Source organism: Eptesicus fuscus, chromosome 13 (genome assembly GCF_027574615.1).
Source record: "Eptesicus fuscus isolate TK198812 chromosome 13, DD_ASM_mEF_20220401, whole genome shotgun sequence".
NCBI lineage: Eukaryota > Metazoa > Chordata > Mammalia > Chiroptera > Vespertilionidae > Eptesicus > Eptesicus fuscus.
This window is the reverse complement of record NC_072485.1, coordinates 79,315,943-79,342,001: the sequence shown is the minus strand read 5'-3', so window position 1 is coordinate 79,342,001 and position 26,059 is coordinate 79,315,943. Positions and strand designations below refer to the sequence as shown.

The 26,059-nt window shown below is 54.1% G+C and overlaps 2 protein-coding genes, 2 long non-coding RNA genes and 1 pseudogene across 9 annotated transcripts; 1 reads left to right on the top strand and 4 right to left on the bottom strand.

Moving 5' to 3' along the window:
• Positions 1 to 1,045: 1,045 nt before the first annotated feature.
• On the bottom strand, positions 1,046 to 3,847 carry LOC114233542 (uncharacterized). Its single transcript, XR_008557912.1, has 3 exons — positions 3,615 to 3,847; positions 1,658 to 1,802; positions 1,046 to 1,183 (listed from the first exon to the last, which is right to left on the bottom strand). It is a non-coding gene; the product is annotated as an uncharacterized LOC114233542 (long non-coding RNA).
• Positions 3,842 to 10,991, top strand: KAT5 (lysine acetyltransferase 5). Of its 5 annotated transcripts, none has more exons than XM_054725023.1 (14): positions 3,842 to 3,888; positions 3,988 to 4,054; positions 4,373 to 4,441; positions 4,533 to 4,669; positions 4,967 to 5,107; positions 5,197 to 5,271; positions 5,378 to 5,452; positions 5,895 to 6,143; positions 6,218 to 6,307; positions 7,860 to 8,000; positions 8,081 to 8,174; positions 9,972 to 10,131; positions 10,257 to 10,338; positions 10,424 to 10,991. In XM_054725023.1, the coding sequence occupies exons 1-14, from the start codon at positions 3,877 to 3,879 to the stop codon at positions 10,556 to 10,558; spliced, it is 1,527 nt and encodes a 508-aa protein (XP_054580998.1). In that variant the 5' UTR covers positions 3,842 to 3,876; the 3' UTR covers positions 10,559 to 10,991. The 5 variants fall into 5 exon arrangements, with proteins under 5 accessions (XP_054580998.1, XP_008145170.1, XP_008145169.1 ...); XM_008146948.3 differs by having other exon boundaries at positions 4,952 to 5,107; XM_008146947.3 differs by having other exon boundaries at positions 3,842 to 4,054; positions 4,952 to 5,107.
• Positions 5,612 to 5,722, bottom strand: LOC129151366 (U6atac minor spliceosomal RNA; annotated as a pseudogene).
• Positions 6,415 to 7,512, bottom strand: LOC129151129 (uncharacterized). The gene is made up of 2 exons (XR_008557913.1): positions 7,483 to 7,512; positions 6,415 to 6,459 (listed from the first exon to the last, which is right to left on the bottom strand). It is a non-coding gene; the product is annotated as an uncharacterized LOC129151129 (long non-coding RNA).
• Positions 10,992 to 11,077: 86 nt separating the features above from the next.
• Positions 11,078 to 24,758, bottom strand: AP5B1 (adaptor related protein complex 5 subunit beta 1). 2 transcript variants are annotated; one of them, XM_054725022.1, is made up of 5 exons: positions 24,179 to 24,343; positions 12,080 to 12,326; positions 11,709 to 11,890; positions 11,511 to 11,630; positions 11,078 to 11,206 (listed from the first exon to the last, which is right to left on the bottom strand). In XM_054725022.1, exons 1-5 carry the CDS (start codon positions 24,326 to 24,328, stop codon positions 11,180 to 11,182), a joined length of 726 nt encoding a protein of 241 aa, XP_054580997.1. In that variant the 5' UTR covers positions 24,329 to 24,343; the 3' UTR covers positions 11,078 to 11,179. The 2 variants fall into 2 exon arrangements, with proteins under 2 accessions (XP_054580997.1, XP_054580996.1); XM_054725021.1 differs by lacking the exons at positions 11,078 to 11,206; positions 11,511 to 11,630; positions 11,709 to 11,890; positions 12,080 to 12,326 and adding exons at positions 21,432 to 24,090; positions 24,709 to 24,758 and having other exon boundaries at positions 24,179 to 24,346.
• Between the last annotated feature and the right edge of the window lie 1,301 nt (positions 24,759 to 26,059).

Sequence of the window (26,059 nt, the reverse complement as noted above, 5' to 3'; positions counted from 1 at the left end):
CTTATTGGCTGTGGGCACCATATTTGTGAGGGTGTGATGGTCAATTTGCATATCACCTCTTTATTAGATAGGATTAATGGCATACATCTACCTGCATTTAAAACTAGGATAGTATGAGGGTGGGGCAGGGCTGCAATCCTCATTTTGATATTTTTAAATGTGTCCTATTATCTTTGTCTGTAGGTGGGTTCACAAGGGCAACAATGTGTCTCCTGAAATCAACAGGCGGTCCATCTCTCACTCCATTCAACCAATATTTATTGAGCATCTAACATCGGTCAAACACTGTTCTAGATGCTGGATGGTGGTGTGGAAAGGATAGTCATGAACAAAACAAGTGCTTGCACCCAGGGAACTTATATTCTACTTGGAAGATAAAGGTAATAAATAGACACATGAGTATGTAATACTAGAGGCCTGGTGCACGAATTCGTGCACGGGCAGGGGGTCCCTCAGCCCATCCTGCACCCTCTCCAATCTGGGACCCTGCAGGGGATGTCTGACTGCCAGTTTAGGGGCATTAACTCCAGCCATTAGGAAAATCACACAGAATGTCCTTGACATACAAATAGTGTGGTTTTATGAGTTGTTTTAATAATAATGGCCATTCCTTTAAATAATATCTGCTTACATACAATACAGCTGGTACTATGTGAATTCAGAATGTTAATATCACAAAATCATAGAAGGTTGTAGTGGGAATAACCTTGATTTGTCTAGTCCAAACTTTTATAAATATTGGAATTCCCTTTTCAAAGATTTTGAATGCTTTTTGTTCTAAGAAGCTTAACCAACTTTTGAGGCAACCCATTTCCTGTGAAAGGACTGGGGGACTCTGGTGGGTCTGACTGCACCACACCCTGCTTCTCCCCCCCCCCCCACCCCGCCCCCACGGGGCTGAAAAGACTGGGGACTCTGGCGGGGCTGAGGGGACTGGGCGTCGCCATGTTTGTGATGGTGTGATGGTCAATTTGCATATTCCCTCTTTATTAGATAGGATATCAGGTAGAGATAAGTGCAATGAAGAAGAGGAATTACTTGATAATCTTTTATTAAAGAATTTTGTATCTGTGTTCACATAGAATGTTGATCTGTGAAGTCTTTCCTTGTGATAGCTTGATTTTGGCATCAGGGTAATGCTGGCCTTATAAAGTGAGTTGAGAAGTGTCCCCTCTTCTGTTTTCTAAAAAAATATGTGTATGATCAGTATTATTTCTTCCTTAACTTTGATGGAATTCACTAGTAAACCTTTTGGATCTGGAAGTTCCCTTGTGGGTAGGTTTTTTAAAAATATATTTTTTTATTTATTTCAGAGAGGAAGGGAGAGGGAGAGATAGAAACATCCATAATGAGAGAGAGTCGTCGATCAGCTTCCTCCTGCATGCCCCCTACTGGGGGATCAAGCCCACAACCTGGGCATGTGCCCTGACCAGAAATTGAACCATGACCTCCTGGTTCATAGCTCGACACTCAACTACTGAGCCATGCCAGCCAGGCATCTTGTGGGTAGGTTTTAATTTATGAATTAAATTTCTTTAATACACATAGGACTATTCTGTTTCTTGAATCATTTTTGCAACAGCAGGCACGATTGGCTTATTGAGAACACTTAGCCACCTTGTTTGTGGTAAAGACCTATTGATTTTGGGGTACTCACCATGCGCTGAACGTTTTGCCCGACCTGCACAGGCATCATCTGTAGGTGTCACCATTATTGTCTCTGTGATACAGCCATTGGCATCTCTCCTTTGCTTCAGCACATAAGCTTCTCTGGAAGTGGTATAACGGCGAGTTCCTCTGAGCTGGTGACATGTAGAACGAAAGGCAGACGACACCTTGAGGTAAGTTGCTCAGCCTGACAGAGGCCTATTTCCCTGAGCAAACACTTAACAAGGCCCTTCGAGCCAAAAGCCTGGAGCTCATACAGAAGGGTGGGCCCTGGCTTTTTTCTCTGTGAGCCACTTTCCTCTCACTGGGGCTCTTTTATTGTTATTTTTTTAAAGATGTTTTATTGACTTTTAGAGAGAGAGAAAGAGAAACATCCATCAGCTGCCTCTCATGTGTGCCCTGACCAGGGATCAAACCTGAGACCTAGGTATGTGACCTGACTGGGAGTCAAACCCGCAACCTTATGGTGTACAGGACAATGCTCAACCAACTCAGCAACCGGCAAGGCTTGTGCCACCTCCTTTTATCCATTTCCTCTGTCAGTGGACACTCAGGTTGCCTCCATATCTTGGCCATTGTTAACAATGCTGCAACGAACACAGAGATGCATGTCTTTACTTCTGCTTATTTATTGATGAGAAACATCCATTTGTTGTTCCATTTATTTATGCATTCATTGGTTGCTTCTTGTATGTGCCCTGGCCAGAGATCGAACCCCAACCTTGGCATATCAGAACAATAATCAAAAGAGAGCTTCCCAGCCAGGGCTAGCATGTCTTTTCAATGAGTGTTTTGGGTTTCTTTGATAAGTATTCAAAGTGGAATTCCTAAGTTGTTTTTTATCTGTTAAAGCCTTTGTTTTAAAGTCTGTATTTTGTCTGATATAAGTATTGCTACCCCAGCTTTTTATTTTTTTAGTTCCATTTGCATGAAATATCTTTTTCCATCCCTTTACTTTTTTTTTTTTTTTAAATCCTCACCCAAGGATACGTTTCCCATTGATTTCTAGAGAGTGGAAGGGAGGAGGGGGAAAGAGAGAGAGAAACATCGACGTGAAGAGAGAGACATCCCTTGGCTACCTCCTGCATGCATCCCTACTGGGGCTGGGGAACCTGCAACTGAGGTACATGCCCTGGACTGGGAATGGAGCCTGCAACCCTTCCGTCTGCAGGACGATACTCTAACCACTAAGAGAACTGGCCAGGGCTCCATCCCTTTACTTTTAACCTGTGTGCGTCTTCCAGTCTGAATTGTTTCTGTAGGCAGAATATTGGCCAAATAAAGTTGATAATTTTGTATGGCCCTCGAATGGTGTCATTCGAACCTCGGCCCTCGAACCTCGAAAGAGGTTCCCCGCCCCTGCTCTAAGTCTTTTCTCAAGTGACACTTCCAGCCAGGCCTGCCCTGACCCTATTTCAAATGGCAACCTACCTGCCCATCTCCTTTCCCTTGTGCATTCTTTTGTTTCCCCAAACACTTATCTGTCTTTAATATACTGAATAATTTACTTTATAATATATTTACTGTTTGTTACATACACTCTTCTTTTTCCTCCCAACCTCCAAGAATGTAAGCTCTATGAGGGCAAGGTTCTTTATTTACTGATGTATTCCACTCTCCAGGAATCGTACCTGGCACATGGTAGGAGCCTAGTAAACATTTGTTGAATGTCTGAATGAATAATGTTGTGTTGTTCTTATAACTATAAACTTAACGTACAAGACAACCTAGAAACATCCTGAGTCCCCATAAGTAAGGAAGGAAGTCCCTTCACAGTCCCACCCAGGCGCCCAAACCTCCCAGGCCGCCCGCCGCCCGCCGCGGAGCACGCGCAGTCCACGCCCATCGACGCCTCCCACAGCCTCTAGGACACGGAGGCCGCCACCCCAAAGCACAAACACAGGCACCAAGTGACCCGCGCGGCGCCCACGTGACTGGCGTCGCACCCGGTGAGCGTCACGTGACGGACTCAGCTTCCCTCCAATCGTTGTGCACGTTGTGGAGATTCCGCCCAGGACCCGGCCCGAGATTTAAAACGCCCCGTTCTCCTGCCAGCCAGGCGGGCCGTCCTCCCGCTCCCAGCTGGGCAGCGGGGCCTCTCGAAGGTCCTAGTCTGGAGTGGCGTCGGGAAGCCCGGGCCTGTAACGCGCTCAGACCCGGAAGTGACGTCTCCCAGAGGGGCCGGAAGTGGCAGTGGAGGGAGGGAAGATGGCGGAGGTGGTGAGTCCGGTGCCCGGGGCGGGGCGGAGGGAGCCAGGGGAGGTGGGTAGAGCCCGAGGACCCCCAGTAGCCGACCCTGGCGCCGCGCTGTCTCCCCAGGGGGAGATAATCGAAGGCTGCCGCCTGCCGGTGCTGCGGCGGAACCAGGACAACGAAGATGAGTGGCGTGAGTGACGTCGGGGGGCGGGGCTAAGCGACCTGAGGGCGAGGGGCGGGAGGGAGTCAACCGAACCCTCGGGAGGAGGAGGGACCTCGAGAATTCTGGGGCGGGCGGGGCGCAGATACACAGGAGGGGCGTGGCTTGTAGCGGCCCCGAGATGGATAGGGCGGGGCTTGCAGAGGGGGTGGCGCTGGGTGAGCAGGGGCTTGGGCGAGAGCTGCCTAGTGCTGGGGCTCAGAGATCCGGCTTGGGAGTGTGGTTCAGGTCCTAGAAGGGTGGAGCCGCATGGCCTGACCCTTCTGTTGCCCCTGTGCTGTTCTGCAGCCCTGGCCGAGATCCTGAGCGTGAAGGACATCAGTGGCAGGAAGCTTTTCTACGTTCATTACATTGACTGTGAGTGCTGGGCTGGGGTAAGGAGGGGCCGCTGGGTGGAGTTGGGGGATGGTCTCTGGCACTCCTTCCTGAGCCATCCCCACTGCTGCAGTCAACAAACGCCTGGATGAATGGGTGACCCACGAACGGCTGGACCTGAAGAAGATTCAGTTCCCTAAGAAAGAGGCCAAGACCCCCACCAAGAACGGACTCCCTGGGTCCCGCCCTGGCTCTCCAGAGAGAGAGGTGGTGAGTAGGTCCCCTACTTCACCTCCTCTCCTGCCTCCTACTTCTCTCATCTCTCGGCTTCAGTGGTTCCTGGATGGGCTGGAGGCAGCGCCCTCCCATCCTGGTTTCGGCTTGCAAAGGATGGGGACCAAGTCGCAGATGTAGCTTCCAGAGTCCAACGGCTATTCCTGTGTCCTTGAGAGGGTGGGGTTTGATGACGCCATGCTGAGGGGCCCCCCACTCCCCTGCCCCATCCCACCACCATCCCCACCCCAGAGGAAGACCCTGGACCTATCTCTACAGCCGGCCTCCGCACAGGCCAGCGGGAAGACCTTGCCAATCCCGGTCCAGATCACGCTCCGCTTCAACCTGCCTAAGGAGCGGGAGGCCATTCCCGGTGGTGAGCCCGACCAGCCGCTCTCCTCCAGCTCCTGTCTGCAGCCCAACCACCGCTCAACGGTACCCTCAGCAATTCCAGGGACCTTGCTTTCCTCTCAGGTCCCACCTTCTCTACCTTCTGACCCACCTTTCTTGGTTTCTCTCTGCAGAAACGGAAGGTGGAGGTGGTTTCACCAGCAACTCCAGTGCCCAGTGAGACAGCCCCAGCCTCAGTTTTTCCTCAGGTGAGCCCTCCAAACCACTTTTTCTTCCCTTCCTTTCTTCTACCTTCTGGTAGCCCCTTTCAAACTCATCTCACAGCCACTTCTATTCCTGTCATCTCATCTGCAGAATGGATCAGCCCGCAGGGCAGTGGCAGCTCAGCCGGGACGGAAACGAAAATCAAATTGCTTGGGCACTGATGAGGTAGGTCTCGGGAAGAGGGAGGCTGAGTAAAAAGGAAGGATGTAGACAGGTGGAGAGTTTAGTGGCTAGTTTAAAAATAAACAACAGTGGTGGGCAGCCATGGTGGTAGTATTAGGAGCTAAGCAGAACTGGTTGGCGATCTTTCCAAAGTTTTCAATGAAAACTTTCTAGTAGGTGGCAATGCCTTAACCGTATGCGTGTTGTTAGGCCCGAGAGCCTCTTCCATCCTTGTCAAGGGGAGTGCTAACCTTCTCTCCTTTCATACAACACTGAAAACTTTCTAAATCTTGGTTTCTTTATCTGGAGAGGGGATTGTGTAGTATCTCCCCCACAAGGTTGCTGTTAGGCTTGAACAAGAGAACCTGGGCGGGGGGAGGGGAGGAGCAGTGCTGTGTGAGCTGTGGTCTCCTGTAACCCAGTGTCTTCCACTGGCCCTGGGCAGGACTCCCAGGACAGCTCAGATGGAATACCATCAGCTCCGCGCATGACTGGGAGCCTGGTGTCTGACCGGAGCCACGACGACATCGTCACCCGGATGAAGAACATTGAGTGCATCGAGCTGGGCCGGCACCGCCTCAAGCCGTGGTACTTTTCCCCGTACCCACAGGAGCTCACCACACTGCCAGTCCTCTATCTCTGCGAGTTCTGCCTCAAGTATGGCCGTAGCCTCAAGTGTCTGCAGCGTCACTTGGTACGAAGGGTCCCAGGTACTGCCCTACGACCACCCCCATCCTTCGCCACCCCTGATCCTCCTCTCTTCCTCAGACCAAGTGTGACCTGCGACATCCTCCAGGCAACGAGATTTACCGCAAAGGCACCATCTCCTTCTTTGAGATTGATGGACGTAAGAATAAGGTCAGTGACCGAGGCACCGTGCGGAGTCCTTGGAACTTGGAGTCTGGGGGAAGTCAAATGAGAAGCTTCTTCCTGCTCAGGAAAACACTGCCCAGTCCGGCCAACAAGTTGGTTCACCCCATTTTTATTGAGTTCCTGCTGAAGGGCAGGTGCTGGGAGATAAAAACATGACCAGGAATTAGACAAAAATCTCTGCTGAGAGCTCACAGTCCATGGAGAAAACAGACACACCAATTGCCACTTTATTTTTTTTTTAATCCTCATCCGAGTACATATTTTTTCCATTGATTTTTAGAGCGAGTGGAAGAGAGGGAAAGACAGAGAAATATCGATGTGAGAGAAACACATTTGATTGGTTGCCTCCTGCACGCATGCCGACCAGGGCCTGGGTCAGGGAGGAGCCTGCAACTGAGGTATGTGCCCTTGACCAGAATTGAACCCGGAACCCTTCGGTCTGCAGGCGGACGCTCTATCCACTGAGCCAAACCAGCCAGGGCCCAATGGCCACGTTAGATCTCCCAGTGTGTGAAGTACCCGGAAGCAAAGGGTGCGTTAGGACCCAGAGGAGGTAGTCACCACAGCTTCCCGGAAGAGGTGACTTGAGCCTGGACATGAGGACAAGGTGGAAAGGGACTCGCAAGCAGCGGGGCTCTGAAGGGCGGGCATGTGAGAGGTGTGAACGGCAAAGAGCCTTCTGGTTGAAGGGCAGAGAGGATGCGGGGAAGCTGTTACAAGGGACAGAGCTCAGGAGGCCATGGGATGTCTCCACCCTTTCAGCTGGAATGAGGCCAGCTGGGGAGAGTTGGGGACACCATAAGTTTGAAGCTTCAAGCCTGCTTTAGTCTGTGGTTGTGGGGAGGAAGGAGTAACCTGGAGGGACCGCTGAGAGACTCCCCCATTCCTGGGGCCTAGAAGGTGGTGAGGGAGGGAGGCAGGCACCTTGACTGGCAGGGGAGAGCTCTGGCTTGGGCGCTGGGGAGCTTGAGAGGAAGAGCTGCTGTAACAGTTCTGTATTAAGGGTGGACTTGGCAACCAGGTGGCAGTGCCCAGCATGTAGTTAAAAAGTCATGTCTGAAACGCAGGATAAATTATGTGCAGAGGTAAAAGAGCAAAACTAATAAATTTTTTGGGCAGGGGGCCCCTAAGGCTATTTTTTAAGTTTCAGAATGCCTTACCTCAGTTGTAGACTGAGTCAGTTCCCAAGACTGTAGGCAAAAGAGTTGTATTTTTTGACAGCCAGACTCCTGGCACATGGGCAGAGCTCTCATAAGCCTCGTCAGTCTTCTTGGGTACACGTCAGCCTGTTGGCTGTTGTTGACTGTAGCAGAGGGCAGTGGCGGTCCCCCAGGGCCGACTTAGGTGGAGGCATGTCCAATGGGCTGGTCCATGGGCTTCTCAGCACTGCAGTGGCCCTGCCTGATGGAGTCGGGTCTCAGGGAGGAAGGCTGGTCACCTGTCAGCCTGGACTACAAAGAAGGCCCTGGTGGGCCTGTCCCAGTGGCCATGCTTGAATCGGGGCGCCCAGAGCGGTGACAGGCCCTTTCCTTTGCAGAGCTATTCCCAGAACCTGTGTCTTCTAGCCAAGTGTTTCCTCGACCACAAGACCTTGTACTATGACACAGACCCTTTCCTCTTCTACGTCATGACGGAGTACGACTGCAAGGGCTTCCACATTGTGGGCTACTTCTCCAAGGTGAGAGCCACCTGCCTCTCCCTCAGCCTGCTCTGCCCCGGGCCAGGTCCCGTCCCTCACACTCACCCGCCACTTTCCAGGAGAAGGAATCGACAGAAGACTACAATGTGGCCTGCATCCTGACCCTGCCCCCCTACCAGCGTCGGGGCTACGGCAAGCTGCTGATTGAATTCAGTGAGTACCTCTGCTCATGGCCAGGGGCTGGGGGGGCAGTGCTCCCATCGCTTATGCTGATTCTCAGCCCAGGCACCTGGGCCACAAATCAAGATGGGACTCTTCCAAGGTTCTTTCTTTCTCAGGTTGACTGCCCTGGTCAGTTGTGGGGAGCACCTCAGGATTAGGTTCTCAGCCCCTCACTGTTCCTTGACCAAGGTTCTAAGCATCACCCAACTTTCCCCAAATTTGACTCATATCCTGCCCAGGGCCATGAGCTGAAGCCGAGTGAGCCACTGTTGCTCATCCCTCTGCTACTGTATTGTCATGCCAGTTCTTTGATGAGGACCAGTTGTTTCCGGAGCTTGGTAGACAGATGTTCAAAATGCTGCTAATTCAGCAAAGAGATGGAAACACTGACTTGCATGGTTATGGCCCATATTCCTGGTATTCCGTCAGGTCAGTCTCTTAAAGCCCAGAAGGGACTCTGCCCCTCATCCTTCATGAACTCTTCAGTGTCCCCTCCAATCCCAAGTCTCCCTTCTGCTTCCCAGCCTCCCTCTCCCATTCTGTTCAACTGACCATTCACGGAGCTAACCAAGCTCTGAGCTGGAAGACGGGGAGGGAGCCTTAGCTGTTCGGGAAAGACAGAGGCTGGACTTGACCAGGTCATGGCCCGCTTGAGAAATTTTATTGGTAGAACGATGCTATGATGGGGTCACATCTTTAGAAAGCCCTCAGCCTGGTAAAGCAGGTGATGCTTAACAAAACCCTGGAGGTCAGACCTCAGTGGAGAGGGGGTGCAGGCAGGGCTACCAAGGAGGTGTGCTCAGTTTGGCAGACAGGGTGGGAGGGTGTTAGGGGCACTGATGAGGGGCTAGGAGTCCCCCACAGCTGAGGAGGCCAGTGTGGTGTCCAGCGGATCTGTCAGAACTTTACACGCACCACGACCCAGCAAGGTTAAGTAGGAACCCAGTGTGTTCCGTCCTTTCCGTGCTTCCTCTCTCCAAGCACGATCCTCTCTGTCCTCAACACCGGCTTTCTTGGTGGAAGTCATGAGGTTGGGCAAGAGGGCCAGACTGGCTGGTAAAAGATGAACCGAGAGGAGGAAAGCAGAACGGGCTGTGGTGCAACACAAAGCGCTTACGACTGCGGACAAGGAAGGGTGGAGACATCCCAGGGCGAATGGAGACTGCCCAGGAAACGGAGGCCTGCAGTGTTGTGAGGTCTGCGTTCTCACCAGGAGCTGCCATGCCCAGCAGCAGCAGACGAGAGGAGGGCAGAGCAGTCGAGTGGGAGGACTGTCTTCCCTGACTTGGGAAGCGTTTGGTGCTCCTTGCCGCCTCACAACCACCTGCTCAGTCTAGTCTTGGAGCTGCTGACGTCTCGGGTCACAGCTGGGGAAGCACCTCAGGCCGGGCCCACAGGTGGCGTCTGCTCCGCTTCCCTCTTCACACACCCAAGTACAGAGGGAGTGGGGTGACAGGAACATTGGAGGCACTTTCTTTCTAGAAGCCGTTTTCTCTGCCTCCCCGTACCCCACCTCTAAACCCTTACCCTAACCCACCACCCCTCCTAGCTGGTTGTAGCCACTTCTCTCAGTGCCCTCAGTACCCGCCACTGTGCTTGGCACACAGGTGAAGAGTGTGTGCTCATTAGCCCTTCATGAGGAAACTGAGGCGCAGAGCAGACAAGCCACACCCCCTGTCACAGAACCACCCCATAGCAGGGCCTGGATGGGAAGCAGGCAGTCTGCCTCAGCATTGGTTACATGAAGCTGTGACCCTGTACTCACTCCCTCCCTCCCCAATGCTTTAGGTTATGAACTCTCCAAAGTGGAAGGGAAAACGGGGACCCCCGAGAAGCCCCTCTCGGACCTTGGCCTCCTGTCCTACCGAAGCTACTGGTCCCAGACCATCCTGGAGATCCTGATGGGCCTGAAGTCTGAGAGCGGGGAGAGGCCACAGATTACCATCAAGTGAGCCTGGCCCCACATACCTGGGGGTGCATGGCACGGCCTGTGTGTTCCCAGGCTTTCTCTCACCCTGAGCTCCTGGGGCAAAGATGAAGGCCCCAGGGGACCTGATCTTTGTCCTCCCACAGTGAGATCAGTGAGATCACCAGCATCAAGAAGGAGGATGTCATCTCCACCCTACAGTACCTAAACCTCATCAACTACTACAAGGTAGGGAGGCGGGCAGGGACAGGTGTGTGGAGGTGCAGAGTGCAAGCCCCATGGGCTGACCGGCCTTGTCCCATCTCCCGCCCAGGGCCAGTATATCCTCACTCTGTCAGAGGACATCGTGGATGGGCACGAACGGGCTATGCTCAAGCGACTCCTCCGCATTGACTCGAAGTGTCTGCACTTCACTCCCAAGGACTGGAGCAAGCGGGGGAAGTGGTGACCAGGCACAGCCCATGGTAGCACCAACAAAGCTGGCAGAACTGGAGCTGACAGCCCATCCCACCCCCACCAGGGCCCCCAAGGGGGACACTAAGGGAGACGGACCAGGCTGAGGACAGTTCCACAAGGAGAGGGCAGGCCTGGTAGGGGCTGGTTGGTGCCCAGCACCAAAGTGAGCTCAGGGCTCAGGTCACCTCTAAGGCCAGCTGGCTGCTGGCCCAGGCTTGCTGTGAACCAGGGACCAGAGGGAGCCAGGCAGACGTGTACAGTGAGATGGGAGTGGGGGCACTCTGTACAGAGGGTTGGTGGCTGTAAAAAAAAATTTGTAAAGTAGGAGTTGGGGGTGGGGTGGGTATTGGTTACAAAATTCTGGCCTCTCGCCTCAGTGCCCATCCTGCCCATGTTCCCCCCCCCCCCCCCCCCATACCCCCTTTCCCCTGTAATAAACGGTTTCTATGGGCCAGAGCCATGAAACGTTCTTGTGGGAGAAAGAGCAGCTCTAAGGTGTGGGCAAACTCACGGATGCTGTGAAAGAGCTCATTTATTGGGGTGGTGGACTCAGTGGATCCAAAGTGGAGAGCTGGTGAAGGGATCGGTGGCTTCCAGTTTCAAGCACTGGTTCTCAGTCCTGCGGCACCTGTTTATGGATCTGCAATAGGAGTCCCTTTTACTACTGGGTTTCTGAGATGGAGTGGCTGGGTGGTGCACGTACTCTGGAGGGAATGATGGCCCCTTCCACGCAGGCCAGAGAAGGATGGTGGGGGGGGCCACACAGCCCTAACCCAGTCTAACCTTTCACTTAGAGCCAGGCTCCATCAGCCCATTGTACCCCCCAGCAACCCTAAAGCACCAAGGCCACTTAGGGTTCAGATTCTAGACAGCCCAGTAAATAAACTGAAGCCTGAGACGGGAATGGATGGGCCTGGGAAGAAGCGGCCCATATATCTACTCACCGCTTCGGCGAGGCTGGGCCAGGTCAGGGCCGCACGCACTTTGGCATCCGGGCCAGGGATGGTCTCCAGGCCCCACAGGGTGAAGCGGCTGAAACTGGCGGAGGCGCGAATAAAGCGGTCCTGGGGGAGGCGCCAGGCTCAGCATGGGGCCGCCGCTCCCGCCCGCACCCCCTGCCACCCCTGTGCCCCGGTGCTCACGAAGTCCCGCTCCAGCGCCTCCGGGGGTTCCACCAGCTCCCGCTCGTCATTGTCTGATCCCGCTGAGAAGTCCTGCTTCCCCACCGACTTGTCTTCCGTCACCATCACGTATCCCAGCAGGCCGGGCGGCACCTCCACCTCCTCGCCCCGTAGACTGCGGCCCCGAAACGACACTTCGAGTCCTGAAGAAGGTGGTCGTAGGGCCTCAGTGAGGGCCTGGTCCATGCCCAACGGGGCAACCCCGGTGGCGGCTCTCCCGCCGCCTCCGGTGGACCACCGTTCCCAGGAGCCCTCGCGCCCGTCCTCGCAGATGAGAGCGCGGCGCCGGCGCGGGGGCTACCGGGAGCCGTAGTCCAGCCGCGAGCGCTCACCATCGGGACCCTGACGGATGGCCGGGGTGAAAAAGCGCCCCACAGGGGCGGGCCGGTTAACCCGGACTTCACAGGGCAGGAGGTGCAGCGTGCCAGGCGCGGCGTTGCACAGAGTGACGGGGCGTAGGTGGATGCGGTGCTTCTCCACGTCTTCCTCGTCGCCGCTCTCCATCCTCTGCCGGGTTTCCGTGGCTCGCTGACTGAGGCCAGAGCTGGCGCGTAAAGCGCGCGAAGCCTGTCGGGAGCCCTGGGACAGTCAGCGCAGAGCCTACTGGGAAGCGTAGTCTTTTCTGACTCTTGCAAGCCCCACCTCCCTCTAAGTCCCAGTTTTGTTTTTCTTCTTGAAAATTATTTTTTCTTTTTTAAAAACATTTATTGCCCATCTGGTGTGACTCAGTGGTTGAGCTTTGACCTATGAACCAGGTCACAGTTCCATTCCCAGTCCCAGGACATGCTGGGGTTCGGGGCTCAATCCCCAGTAGGGGGCGTGCAGGAGGCGCCCACTATGATTCTCATCATTTAAATCAATAAAAACATATTTTTTAAAAAATTATTTACTTATTTTAGAGAGGAAAAGAGAAAAAACAACTTGTTGCTCCACCCACTTATGCATTTATTGCTTGATTCTTATATGTGCCCTGACTCGGGATCAAACGCAACCTTGGTGTATAAGGACTATGCTCTACCAACTGACATACCCGGTCAGGGCCTTGAAAATTTTTTCAGTGGTATATTTTTAATTTTGATAAAAATGTGTTTTCTATTACAGTTAACATACGATATTAGTTTTAGGTGTAGAATGGTACATTCTTATTTTAAAAAATTAAAATTATTCCAAAAGTACATTTTTTATACTGATAGGGAGGTTCTTTTAAATTTTACTAGGGATATCAACTCTTCCTCAAATGAATTGAAGGTATTTTATATGAATTGTCTTCCAAATCTGTGTATTTTTATTTTTATCACACAGATGAATTTATTTTGTGCAAATTTACCAATCTACCAATCTTTTATTTTTAGGTCTTTTAGTTTTCACAATACTTTTTGGGTTTATTAACTCTTCTCTAATGTTTATTTGTATAGCTATGTTCTGTCAAGTTCTCTCAAAAAAACAAACACATATGAACTGGTGATCAAGATTAAAATTGCATTTAATTCATTGATTTGAGAAAGAGAAAAACATCCCCAGACATCGGGAGCTGGCCTTGGCGTTCTGTTGAACATGAATAATTCCATAGATTATCAGACAAGGTCATGAGGGACCAAAAGAAAAACAAGGTCACTCTGTAATCACGTGAACATGGACAAAGGCAAACATTGTCCAAACCACAAAAATGAGGAAACATCCCTCTATTGTGGATTATATGTGATTTGCTTCTTTACCAATTTAGCTTTAGCCTCCATCCAGTGAAGATGTTAACATTATATCATAGAAATACTTCCACTTCCTAACACATCCAATCCAGAGAAAAGCCCCACTTCCTTAAACCCTCTCCCAAATCACCTAACCCAAGCACAGACCCTAAAAATCCTTCCTAACACCCACTTATTGAGATGCCCCACAGTGTAAGAGTAATAAACCCATTCATTCAGCTACGGACGTGTTCCTTGTGGTCTTTGGCTGGAGAGTATTGACAGATTAATTTAGATAATGTTGTTTTAGTTTTCTATCAAGAATAAGTTACATAACCCTGGCTGGTGTGGCTCAGTTGGTTGAGCGTCATTCCATGCACCAAAAGGCTGCCGGTTCAATTCCTGGTCAGGGCACATGCCTGGGTTATGGGCTTAATCCCCAGTAGGGGATGTGCAGGAGGAGGCAGCCAAATGATGTTTCTCTCCCTCCCTCTCTCTAAAATCAATTTTAAAAAGTTTAAAAATAAGATAGGTAGTACCAATTACATCTTCTTTTGTGTCTGTACAGTTGAGGTTTTCTTAATACACAATAGTTTTTATTTTTTAAAAAAGTGTTTTAATTGATTTTTACAAAGAGAGGAAGAGGAATAGAGAGATGGAAATATCAATGAGAGAGAAACATCATCAATAGGCTGCCTCCTGCACGCTTCCCACAGGGGATTGAGCCTGCAACTCCGGCATGTGCCCTGACCAGGAATCGAACCAGCGACCTCTTGGTTCCTGGCTTGACGCTCAGCTGCTGAGCTACACCGGCTGGGCAATAGTTATATTTTAAAGTTTATTCCCAGATCTTTTTTTCCATTTTACCTTCTGATTATTACATATATAGCAGAGGTTGGCAGACCTCACATATGGTCTCTGTCACAATTGCTCAACTTTGTCATTGTGACATAAAAAGTCATAGACAATAAGTAAATGAATGGGCATGGCTGTGTTCCAATAAAACTTTTTTAAAATATTTTTTCCCCTGACCAGTTTGGCTCAGTGGATAGAGTGTCAGCCTGTGGACTGAAGGGTCCCAGGTTCGATTCCGGTCAAGGGCATGTACCTTGGTTGCGGGCACATCCCCAGTAGGGGGTGTGTATTAGGCAGCTGATCAATGTTTCTCTCATCAATGTTTCTAACTCTCTATCCCTCTCCCTTCCTCTCTGTAAAAAATCAATAAAATATATTTAAAATTTTTTTTTATTGATTTCAGAGAGGAAGGGAGAGGGAGAGATAGAAACATCAATGATTAGAGAGAATCATTGATTGGCTGTCTCCTGCACACCCCCTAATGGGGATGGAGCCTGCAACTTGGGTATGTACCCTTGACTGGAATCGAACCCAGGACACTTCAGTCTGCAGGCTGACACTCTATCCACTGAGCCAAACCAGCTAGGGCCCAATAAAACTTTATTTGCAAAATCCAGCAGCGGGAAACCAAAACATTTGTGTGACTCACTTTATTGCAATATTCGCTTGATTGCGGTGGTCTGGAACCAAACCCCAATATATTCAAGGTTGCCTTATTTTGTGTCAAAGAATGTGTCCATTTATCAGATTGGGGGCATAGAGTAGTTTATAATATTTCATTATCCTTCTAGTGTCCATGGGGTCACTAGTGATGACCCCTCTTTCATTTCTGGTATCAGTAGGCTTCTTGGAATGGGTCCAGAGCGGAATATTAACTGTCCTGTGAATATTCACCAAAGAGACCTTCTGCAGGTAGAAGGCAGCACTTTCTTTACAAATCATGCCTATCCTTGCCCAACAGGCTCATGAAAAGGTCATAATGGGAGGCCCTGGCCAGGTAGCTCAGTTGGTTAGAGCATCGTCCTAATATTCCAAGGTTGCGGTTCAATCTCCAGACAGGGCACATGCAAGAAGTAACCAAGGATTTTCCTAGCCCATGTAAGCCCCACACACATATCATTTAAAACATGACACACAGAGTGAAGAACAAGATGCATCTTCTTAAACCTATAAAATAAGTATTCTGCTATTAAAATGGTATACCAATGAAAAATTAAAAAGTGGCCAATAAATGCATGAATAAGTGGAACAACAAATCCATGTTTGTCTCTCTCTCCATCTCTCAAACCAATACATTTTTTAAAATGTTTTTTATTGATTTTTAATTTTTTTTTTTAGAGAGGGAGAGGGAGAGAAACATTGCTTCCTGCATTGAACCCTGACGGGGAATCAAACCAGTGACGTTTCAGTGCACGGGATGATGTTCAACCAACTGAGCCACACTGGCCAGGGCTCAAATCAATAAATTTTTGAAAATGTCATGGATGAGGGATGGAAGTGATGCATGCTGAGCTCAACATGAATTTCTCCTCAGCAAGGCTGATCTACTGCCACAGACAAATGTCTAATGTCCAGGAGAGACCGGCCCTGAGTTCCCAAATAGAATATAGCCCAGGAGACCAGCCAGACGCTGTCTCAGGGTAATCACATCAGACCGTTTCCATTATGAGAGGGGCTGCTTCAGGACATGGCTTTGTTTTCTCTGACCATATTGCCACAGCCATTATTTTCACAGCAGAACCCCAGCTCCCACCCTGCCTCACAGTCCTGCTTCCTAGCGATAGCTCTTCTGGTTACAAAAGAAGTAATGGGACCAGAACCATGGGCATCCCTGGCCTTACCCTGCGCCTCTCTTCCAGAGCAGCAGGCTTGCGGGAACAGTGGAGAGCTTATGGAAGACTCGGTTATGCCACCCACTGGGAGTCAAGATCTTTCTAGTTTCAGGGCCACATGGGTAAGACTGGAGTTGGTCGGGAGACAGGACAGAATAGGCCACGACGTTTATTGGAGCTTCTGAGGGAAGGGAAGTTGGGATTAGGGTCAACAGTTTGGGGTTGGCTAGCTCACATAATTCCAGCGGTGTTGGGGCGCAGGGGCCTCTGCGGCACTGCTGGTTGCTGCACTGGCAGGAGCGTGGTGCTGGAGAAGCCATGAGCACGGACCAGGGCAGCTGCTGGAGGACCTTGGGTACCAGACATTGTCTAGTCAGCACACAGGAGGAAGTTCGAAAAAGCCCTTCTGCAATGGCTCCCCTGCGCCCTCTACCGACCAAGCTTAATAATGCGCCAGCTGGAAAGATAAAGGGTCCAGGCCCATTTTCAGAGTAGGCAATAATGAAGTTGGAGCCGAGAGGCACCTACACAGCCACCAGTCAGCTTATCTTACTTTCATATTTCCCTCTCCCTTCTCTCATGCTTTTTTTAAAAAATATTTTTAAAATTTACTTCAGAGAGGGAGAGGGAAAGAGAAACATCATTGATGAGAATCTTTGATCGGCTGCCTCCTGCACACCCCTACTGGGGATTGAGCCTGCAACTCAGGCACGTGCCCTGTCCGTGACCTCCTGGGTCATGGGCCAATGCTCAACCACTGAGCCACACCCACTGGCTCTCCCATGCTTTTAGTGATATTGTTTCTACTTCACGATGATATATGACCTATTTATTTATTTACCCTCATGCCCACCTTTGTTTTAGTCCTAGATCATATATTTAGATAAACACACACACATGCTCATTATCTCTTGGTTGGATGAAGTGCATTCTCTATCAGATTCCCTTATGGGTGCATAAATACTTGTTGAAAAACACAAAACTGTTTCCTAAAGCCTTGATACTTGGAAGGACAATCCGTGCGAATATAAAAACCTCGGTTTACCCTTAAATGTTTATTTATTTATTTTTAATATATTTTTATTGATTTCAGAGAGGAAGGAGAGTGAGAGAGATAGAAACATCCATGATGAGAGAGAATCATGGATCGGCTGCCTCCTGCAAGTCCCCCACTGGGGATGGAGTCCACAACCCGGGCATGTGCCCTCAACCGGAATTGAACCCAGGACCCTTCAGTTCGCAGGCCGATGCTCTATCCACTGAGCCAAACCAGCCAGGGCTACCCTTAAATGTTTAGATGCTGCTGCTCCAAATGCCGTCTTACTTTATATGTGCCATTTTGACTTTTTGCCTTTCTATTTGATGTTTCTGCTTGGAGATCTTGGGGATTTTTGTTGAAAAAAAAAATTGGAAACTAATAGTTTTATGAGGATGTCTCAAAGTAAGTTGACTGCTCTGAGTTAATTTTCCAAGGTTCCCACTGGGCCCTTTGAATGTACAGATTTTCCTTTCTTGGGAAGTTTTTCTCAGAATGCAGTGGTAAATACTGGTGTGGTTCAGCGGTTAGTTTTTCTTCAGGGACCCTAAATGCAAATGGGACTCCTTCTTTGACTGTCTTGTTTTCATGACTTTCTTGTGACCCCTTGAGACTCCTTCGTCTCACTTTCATTCTCATTTTTGTCTCTCTTCAATGCCCCTTATTATATTTTGAGTCTATTCTCCTTTGGGCATCTTGTAATGGAATCTTTATTTCTAGATACTTCTGTGTTTCTTTTATTTTTAAATATATTTTTATTGATTTCAGAGAGGAAGAGATAGAAACATCTCTCTGATGAGAATCATTGATCAGCTGCCTCCTGCACGCCCCCTACTGGGGATCGAGCGGCAACCCAGGCATTCGCCCTGTTGAGTGTATTACAGCTTTCCTCCGTTTCCAGGCTGCCTCTCCAGGGGACGTGTGCGGACTGCTTGGATAGATGATGAGATCCATTTTCTGATATTTTGCAATAACTCTGTACGAACCTGTTAATCTTTATCTTGTTCGTTTCTGTGCTGTTGGGTGTTTTATAAGATCCCTGTTTAATGCGCCCTCTTCTGTCAACACTGCCGAGTCCAGATTTGTTTGTAGATGGGGGCGGAGTTGTAGGGCCTCTGATTTTGTTTTGTCTTGCAGAACCATAACCTTTCTCCGTTTACTTCCCCTTTCACACCCAAATGATTTCTTCTTCCTTTTTGTGTGTTTTGCTCCCCCAGAGATTGCGAGTTTCAAAGGCTGCCCCTTCAAGTGGTACATACACTTAACCTTTTGCACTCGGATGTCGAGTGTGACTCGACACGGTTAGCATCGGTAACAGCTCAATGAAAAAAGCAAGCGAGTGCAAAGGGTTAAAACCCCTTCCCTGCAGGCCCAGCCCTCACCCCCCAGGCACTTAACATTTCCAGGCTTACAGCGGGCTTAGTCTTTCTGGTGCTGTCTTGGACCAAAAAGCCCCCTCGCCTTCTTTGCAGAAGTTGTTTTCATGTTACCTACAGAGTGTCCAGCTGCTGCGATGGGGCTTAGGTGTTCGGTCCCTTCTCGCCTAATTTCAGGCGTCAGAGGACACCACCTCTAGAGTCTGGGAGTCTGAGGCCAGGAGGGTCCTTGGTTTGGGATCCCAGCTCCTGTAGTAGGAGGGGCTGGCCAGGGGGGAGAGCCAGTTTTTGCAGTTGAGCCTGAAAGAGTAGGTGGTTTGCGTGTCTTACCTGTCCTGAACCGGGTCCTGTGGGCCTGTGATCCTCGGGGTTTCTGTGGCTTTGTTCGATGGCTCCCGAGGCTGGCAGAGCTGTCTGTATTCGACAGGGCCTCCTCCTGGAAGAGTTGCTTGGGAGATGTGTGAATATTGTGTTGGAAGTTCTTTGATATTTAAACATTTCCGCCACAGCACATTTCCCAGGTACCATAGGAGTCCGGAAAACACACTTGCTTTCTTTTTGACTTCAGATGCAGAAGATGGCATTAATCCTTTGCCCAAGATTAAGATAATTGGCCCATGCAAGGACTCACCAGCCATCCTTCCATCCATCAGCACCCATTCATGCCTCCACAGGTCAAGGGCTGTAGGCTGTGGTCTGGGCACCGAACCTCCTGCAGCACCACGGGTTGGGGCCACAGCTGGATTACAGTAGCTGTACAGCCCAAAACATGCCCAGGGTGTGACTTAAGGTATACAGCTGCGATTCAGGTCCCAGCCATGGCAGCCACACAGAAAGATGGACAGTTAAGACACCAGAATCGTCCATGTGCCAACAGCATTCACACCCCAGCCTAGGTCCCACAGCAGGCACTCAGTGAGCTCCCCACCATCCAGTTCTGGGTCGACTACTCTACCTTGTTCTCCTACTCCAGCCCCAGTCCCTCCCCTTGCAAGAGATGACAGGGAGAGGCAGAACCTGAGTGTGGAGAAAGGAAGCCTGCAGCCAGCTGGGTACCCATGACCCCAAGAGTCACAGCTGTCCTCTGTCTTCAAGAGTAATTCAGCCCTGGCCAGGTGGCTCAGTTGGTTGGAGTATCATCCCATACACCAAAAGGTTGCGGGTTCGATCCCTGGTCAGAGCGTTAAAGAAGCAACCGATTGATGTTTCTCTCTCACATCACTCTCTCTCCCTTCCCCTCTCTCTAAAATCATTAAAAAAAAACAACTTATCCTTGGGTGAGGATTTAAAAAAAACTCGGTTTGCAGCGATGGTACCTGAGAAATCGGTCCTGCTCCTTAGAGCCCTCTGAACGACGTGGTTGGAGAAATGAGGCCGCGGCCATCTGCCAGCTGTGAAGCCCCGTCTTTCTGCAGTAGAGTCAGCTCGGGCTTTGTGGGGGTCAAGAGGCAGTGACGGCAGCCCCACCCTATGTTCCAGGGCCGGGCCCAGCTCCCTGGGTGCCAAGAGCTGGACTGCAGGCAGGGAAGGACATTCTGGAACCCAACAGCCCAGCAGTGGCCTTCTGCAGGACCATTCTCCAGCCTCCCCAGGGATTCAAGTACCTGGTTCTGCCTTCGATCCTTTCTGCTGGAAGCAGCTGGAGGTTTGCAATGGCTTGCCCGGATCCTACAGCGAGTTGTCACTGGAGCTCAACCTTGGAACAGACCACCTGACCCGACCTGTCACAGCCCCACTTGTCCCAGGCCCTTCTCTCCTTCCCTAGCCGGCCCTGCAGGAGAGGCACGGCTGGGGGCCCAGGAAGCAGGGTGGCATACACGCCCTTCCCCCCAAGACGCCAAGGCCCAAGCCTCTGGCCATTCTCCACCCAGCACTGCTGACTGCCGCTCCTGTGACCTCCTGGGGGCTGGCCCCAGGGCAGAGAGGGTGGGGGCTGTGTCCCCAAGGCCCATGCAGAGCTTTGCTCTGATTAGTGTGGCAACAGAAACCTGCTCCAGGATGGTAAAACTCTACACCCTGCCCCAGACGCCGTGCGTGCAGGAGACAACCAGTGGATGTCTCTCTAGCATCAATGCTTCTCTCTCCTGTCCTTCCTTCCCTTCCACTCTCTCTAAAAATCAATGGGGACAAATGTACATATCTGTTTACTTGTTTAGGTTAATCCTCACGCAGGGGTGTTTCTCCATCGATACTTAGAATGGAAGGGAGGGGGAAAGAGAAAAACATCAATGTGAGAGACATATTGGTTGCCTCCCGCATGTGCCCCTACCAGGGCAGGGATTAAGCCTGCAACCCAGGTACATGCCCTTGATCAGAACTGAACCCAGGACTCTTCGGTTGGAGGGCTGACACTCTATCCACTGAGCCGCACTGTTGAGCCATACACACACTCTCCAGTGAGGATTAAGCACACACATCAGAATCCTGAGTGTTTGGAATAAGGACAAGGGGGGTGATTCTTAGAGGAAGACCCCTAGGTCCACTGATGGGTAAGGAAAACCCAGCTTCCTTTTAGCCCAGAGCATGGGGCCCCTCAGCCTTGGAACTGTTCTAGCAGGCCCTTCAGAGCTGGCTCCCACCCTCAGCCTGGGGGAGCCGCTCGCCAGGGAAGAGGCCACTGCAGTCTCCTCAGCCGTTTCTAGCCCAAGCTCCCGGGGTCAGGGACCCTGCAAACCTCAGGAGTTGAAAAGCTCGGGCCCACAGGTCAGGAGGCCCGCGCCTGAACTGCTGGGTGGCTTTGGGCGAGACCAGACTCTCCGGGAAGCAGAGAGGAGGTTTTTCTCCTGCCTCCTGGGCAGAGATCCTGGGGAATCCCAGCCTATTTGGGCAGGAAGGAACGTCGGAGCCCCGCAGTCTGGGGGTCCTACTCTAGAAGCTTTCTGGGAGCCTCTGCCCCCATCCCAGTGGTTCTGCTCCCCATTAGGGCCCAGAAGAAAACAAACGAGGGTCATTGGTGAACGGAGGTTTTTAAAAAGGGTCCATAGGTCTGTCCTGCTCTGCAGCTGCCCCTCTTAGAAAGACCCTCTCAGGGCCAGAGTCCTGCTCCCACCTGGCCCGGCCCAGCGGGGCTCAGCCCGCCGCGGACAGCCCTCGGAGGAAGTCCCCCACCAGGGGCAGCACGGCCCAGTCATCCGTCCGCAGGGCCAGGGGCACTCCGTCCGCCTGGGCTGCCTCCAGCCGCAGCAGCAGTTTTGAGTCTGGGGGCAGGCGGATGGCTATGTGGTAGCTGGTGGGGGGCTGGGCCACCACCACAAAGGGCTCCAGGTGGCGTGACACCAAGGCCTCCAGACCCTGTGGCCCCAGAGGGCACCACAGGCGGCTCTCGGCGCCCTTGGGCAGGCAGGAGTCCCACAGCTCCTCGAAGAAGCCTAAGCTGGCGCCCTCAGGGGGCTTCGGGAAAGGCAGGAAGAGGTCGGCGAACTTCACAGGCAGGGGGGGCAGGTGGGTATAGCATGTGAGGCCAGTGGACTTGGTGTACAGAGCACGGATATCCAGCTGTGTGGGGGCTGGGCGCCGGGGCTGCAGGGGCAGGAGCAGCGGGCGGGCCGGGCGGCCAGGGCACAGGCAGGGCACGTGGACAGCCCCTAGGGGTGCACAGAGCTGTCCTTCCACTCGGAAGCGCAGCTCCAGAGAGTACACTGGCTCCAGCACCTCTACCTGGAGCTGCAGCACTGGGACCGGGCCCTCAGCCCTTTGGGGCCCCACGCTCAGCCGAATCGGGGCTGGTGCCTCCTGCACCATCAGTGCCGTGGCAAAGCCCTGGTTCTCGGCCACCAGTGAAGAGGTCAGTGCAGGTGCAGCCAGGGAGGGGCCCAGGGCCACCCCCAGCTTGGGCCCCGACAGGTGGCTCAGGAGGATGTAGTAGAGGCGGGCGTGGTCCCGCCCATCCGGGTCCTCCAGCTGCCTGGCCAACGCCTGCAGCAAGTCGGCCAGGCCTCCCCCAACACCCGCCCGCAGCAGGGCCCGGCAGACTCGCAGCAAGGCCTGCTGGAGGCCCCAGTCGGCGCAGTGGGCAGCTGCCGCCCGCAGGAAACCGAGGGTGGCACCCTGAGCATCCCTGTCGGCCACCTTTGCCAGCATCTGCAGGTGCCAACGAAGGGCCTCATCCCCACCTGGCCTGGACACCACCTCTTGCCGCAACACCACCCTCAGGGGCTCCCCCAGCTCAGGGGCCACTCGATCCAAGAGGTCAACAAAATGGGGAGCCAGCACAGGCCGGGCTCGGTAGAGCTGGGCCAGTCCGTGGGTCAAGGGTGTCAGCACTGTATGGTGCCCGGCCAGGCAGTGAGCAACGAGGTATGAAGCCTGGAAGCAGAGTGTGGCCAAGGCCCGGGGGCCTCCGGGAAGGGCCGCCCGCTGCTGCAGGCCAGCCAGGAGCTCCTGCAGGTAGTGGCAGGGGCTCTGAGCCGGTCCTTGCTCCTCCTTTTGTTCGTCCTCAGCACAGAGAAGGCACAGCAGGTGCAGGCGGGCCAGGAGGGCCATTGGGTCATGAAGGAGGTTGGGTAGGAGGCCACGGCAGAGCTGCGGTTCCAGCAGCAGTGGGGCAGCCTCCTCGCCCGTGGGGCCCAGCGGGCAGTTCTCCGGGAAGCTCAGGAGGCAGTGCAGGTAGAAGAGGTGGGCGGGCAGGGGCAGGGCTGGGTGCTGCGCGGCCAAGGTGAGCCGGCGGAGCAACAAGGCCTCGTCCTGAGCTGTGAACAGTGCCTCGCCGAAGGCCGCCTTCAGTGCCAGGACGGCGTGCAGCAGTACCAGCTGGGCTGTGCCCAGCAGCCGTACCAACTGTGGCTTGAAGAGCACTGGAGGCTGACCCCACAGACCCCGCAGGGCCCAGCCCAGCAACCACAGAAGCTGGGCCTGGGCCACAGGTGTGAGCAGGTACGAGGTGTCCAGAAGCTGGGCCACTGCAGCCCGCAGCTCCCGGGCCTCTTCGGGGCTGGGCTCTAGCGCTGAAAGGCCACACTCCTCCTCAGCTGCCGGCCAACTGGGCGCTTGGGGCTGAAGGTGGGCTTCGCCCGCTTGAGCCAGTGTCCAGTTCCAGGGGCCACCCCCAGGGGGAGAAGCCCTGACTGTGAGCAGGCCCTGCAGGCTGGCCCTGGCCCTGGCCTGTATCACCAAGGTGTTTCGCAGGGCAAGTGCCAGCAGCAGGCTGAGCGGCTGGACAGGGGCCACGGGGCCCTCTTGTCCCAACAGGCCACGAAGAAGCCCCAGGCAGCCCCCCAGCAGCCCAGGCTGGCAGCTCTCCAGCTCCCGCAGGCACTCGCACGCAGTGGCCTGCAGGGGTCGCTGCTCCGAGGAGGGGCCAAAGCCTCGCCCCAGATCACCACCTGAAGCCAAGCCGAGCAGCAGGGGCAGAAGCCGCAGGGAGGCCGCGGAGGTGGGGCCGAGCGCACCTCCGGTCACCAGGGCTGTGGTTGCTGCCAGCAACAGGGGCCTCCGCAGAGCTGATGGCCGTGGGGGTAGAAGGACTAGGGTATCCAACAGGGAGGTGGCAGCTGCCTCAGCTGCAGGGGCATCCGGCCACAACTGGGCTGGGTACTCCAAGCTCAGGGCCAACATGGAAACCTGGGGATGGGAGATTTGGAGAAGATGGAGTTCAGAGCGCAGTGGGTTGAGGAGACCATATGGGCAGGGGCGGGCGTTCAGGGCCTACCTTGGTCTGTTCACTCAGCTTCTCACTCCTCAGGTCGCTCAGCAGGTCACGACCCAGATCCTCACCCTCAGGAGCTGCCATGAAGGCGGACGGACTGGCCCGGAAGGCGCCCAGGCGCCGGGCCCAGGTTTCGCGGCCCAGGAGCCCCATGGTCAGGCGCGTGGGTCTCTGCAGGGAGGAGCGGGGCGGGGGGTCAGGCCGGCGGCCGCGAGACCCGCCAACCCCGAAGGAGGCATCGTCACCCCAGAACCCTTTGCAGACCTCAGCCACCCTCGACTACGCGCAAACGCCAGCGGGGACCCCGTGCCTGGGTCCCGAGATAAAACCGCGAGGTTTCAGGGTGACGCTGGGGCGGGCCGCCAGGATCTCTGCGGGGCAGAAACGCGGGAGGACAGGGGCGGGGAGGCCGGGCGGGGCGCCAGCGCGGGGTGCGTGCCGAGAGCTCATTAGCCCGCCCGCCCGCGGCCGGCACCGAAACCACAGCGCCGCCCCGGTGCCCAGCGCCGGCGGTAACGGGCGGCCGCGCTTACCTCCCCTGACTCAGCCGCCGCGGGCGCTCCGGCCGGCCGGCTCCTTCCGGGCGGGCGGGCGGCGCGGGGCGGGGCGCGCAGCGCAGGGCGGGGCGCGGGGCGCGTGGGAGGCCGGGCCCGGGCGGGGCGAGGCCGTAACGGGGCCGCCGCCTTCCCCTCCCACCGGGCCGGCAGGTGCCGACTCGCCGGTTTCGCTGGGGCTGAGTAACAGTCCCGCTGCGCGCAGGCCCCCCTTCCCCGAAACCGCCGCAGGCCGGGGCAGGGGCGGTGGAGGCGGGGGGGCCCTGCTCCCAGAAGCCGGGGTCCCCTCGCGCGCGAGCTGCGATCCCAGGGCCCCCGGATGGACAGCGACCCCAGGTTGTCGACGAGGGCAACCTGCGCGCCCCCCACCGGCGCCCGGGCGCACCGCACCCCGTGCCAGCCGCGCGCCCTCCCGGGGTGGTGGGGGGTGCGGGCCCTCCTCTCCCAAGGTGGCCGCTGCGGGTGTACGAGGTGCGGTTCCAGGGCTCCCGCAGGAAGCGCGCGCCGCGGCCCTGGCTGAACCGGTCGGGCAGGCGCCTCAGGGCTTGGCTTCGCTTCTCCGACGCCGGCCTGGGGAGCCCCCACCCGTTCGGCTTGGGGGCGCGGAGCCAGCGCCCGGGTCACGGCGGGAGGAAGCTGCTGACTTTTGCCAGAGGCGGCACCGACGGTCGGCCATGGTCGCGGCTGCCAGGCCAGCGTAAAGCTGGAGACAAGACCATAAACCGTGATGAAGCCGGAAAACAACGGGATGCAGAGGTGCGGACTGGCAGAGCCTGGCGTGTCACGGGGTCATGACCCCGCATGCCGAGCACCGACCGGGAAACCTAGGCTTCGCCGCCGCCGCCGCCGGGGAAGACCTGGGGCCAAGAAGTGCGGGAACCTAGTCCTCCTGACTTCCAGAGGCTGGATCAGGGCTTTTGGGGGCACCAGGGAGCTGGGGCAGGGGTTCCCTAGGAGCCGCTCCTGGGCCGGGGACCAAGGCTGCTGATGCCCCAATGACTGCAGGTTCCCAAGGCACAGAACCCCACAGCCCGCTGGCCTAACGCCTGGGCTCTCATTAGCCGGCTTTGAAGATGAAACAGCCCTGAGCCGTACTAGCAGCTGCTAACTAGTCTCTCTCCTTCCTCCAGGCTTCACAGCTCCCTCCCTCCCTACCCAACCTGCTGCCCTCCAGATGGGAGGAGGTAGGAAGTGATGGGGTAGCTGGAAAAGAGGCTATTGGGGTGCCAGGGGGATGGAGACAAGGATCCACCCGCAGGGACAGGTCCGACTGGAAAGCCTGTCCCAGCTCCTCGGGGCCCTGGCTCCACAGTTGACTCACAGGCGGCAG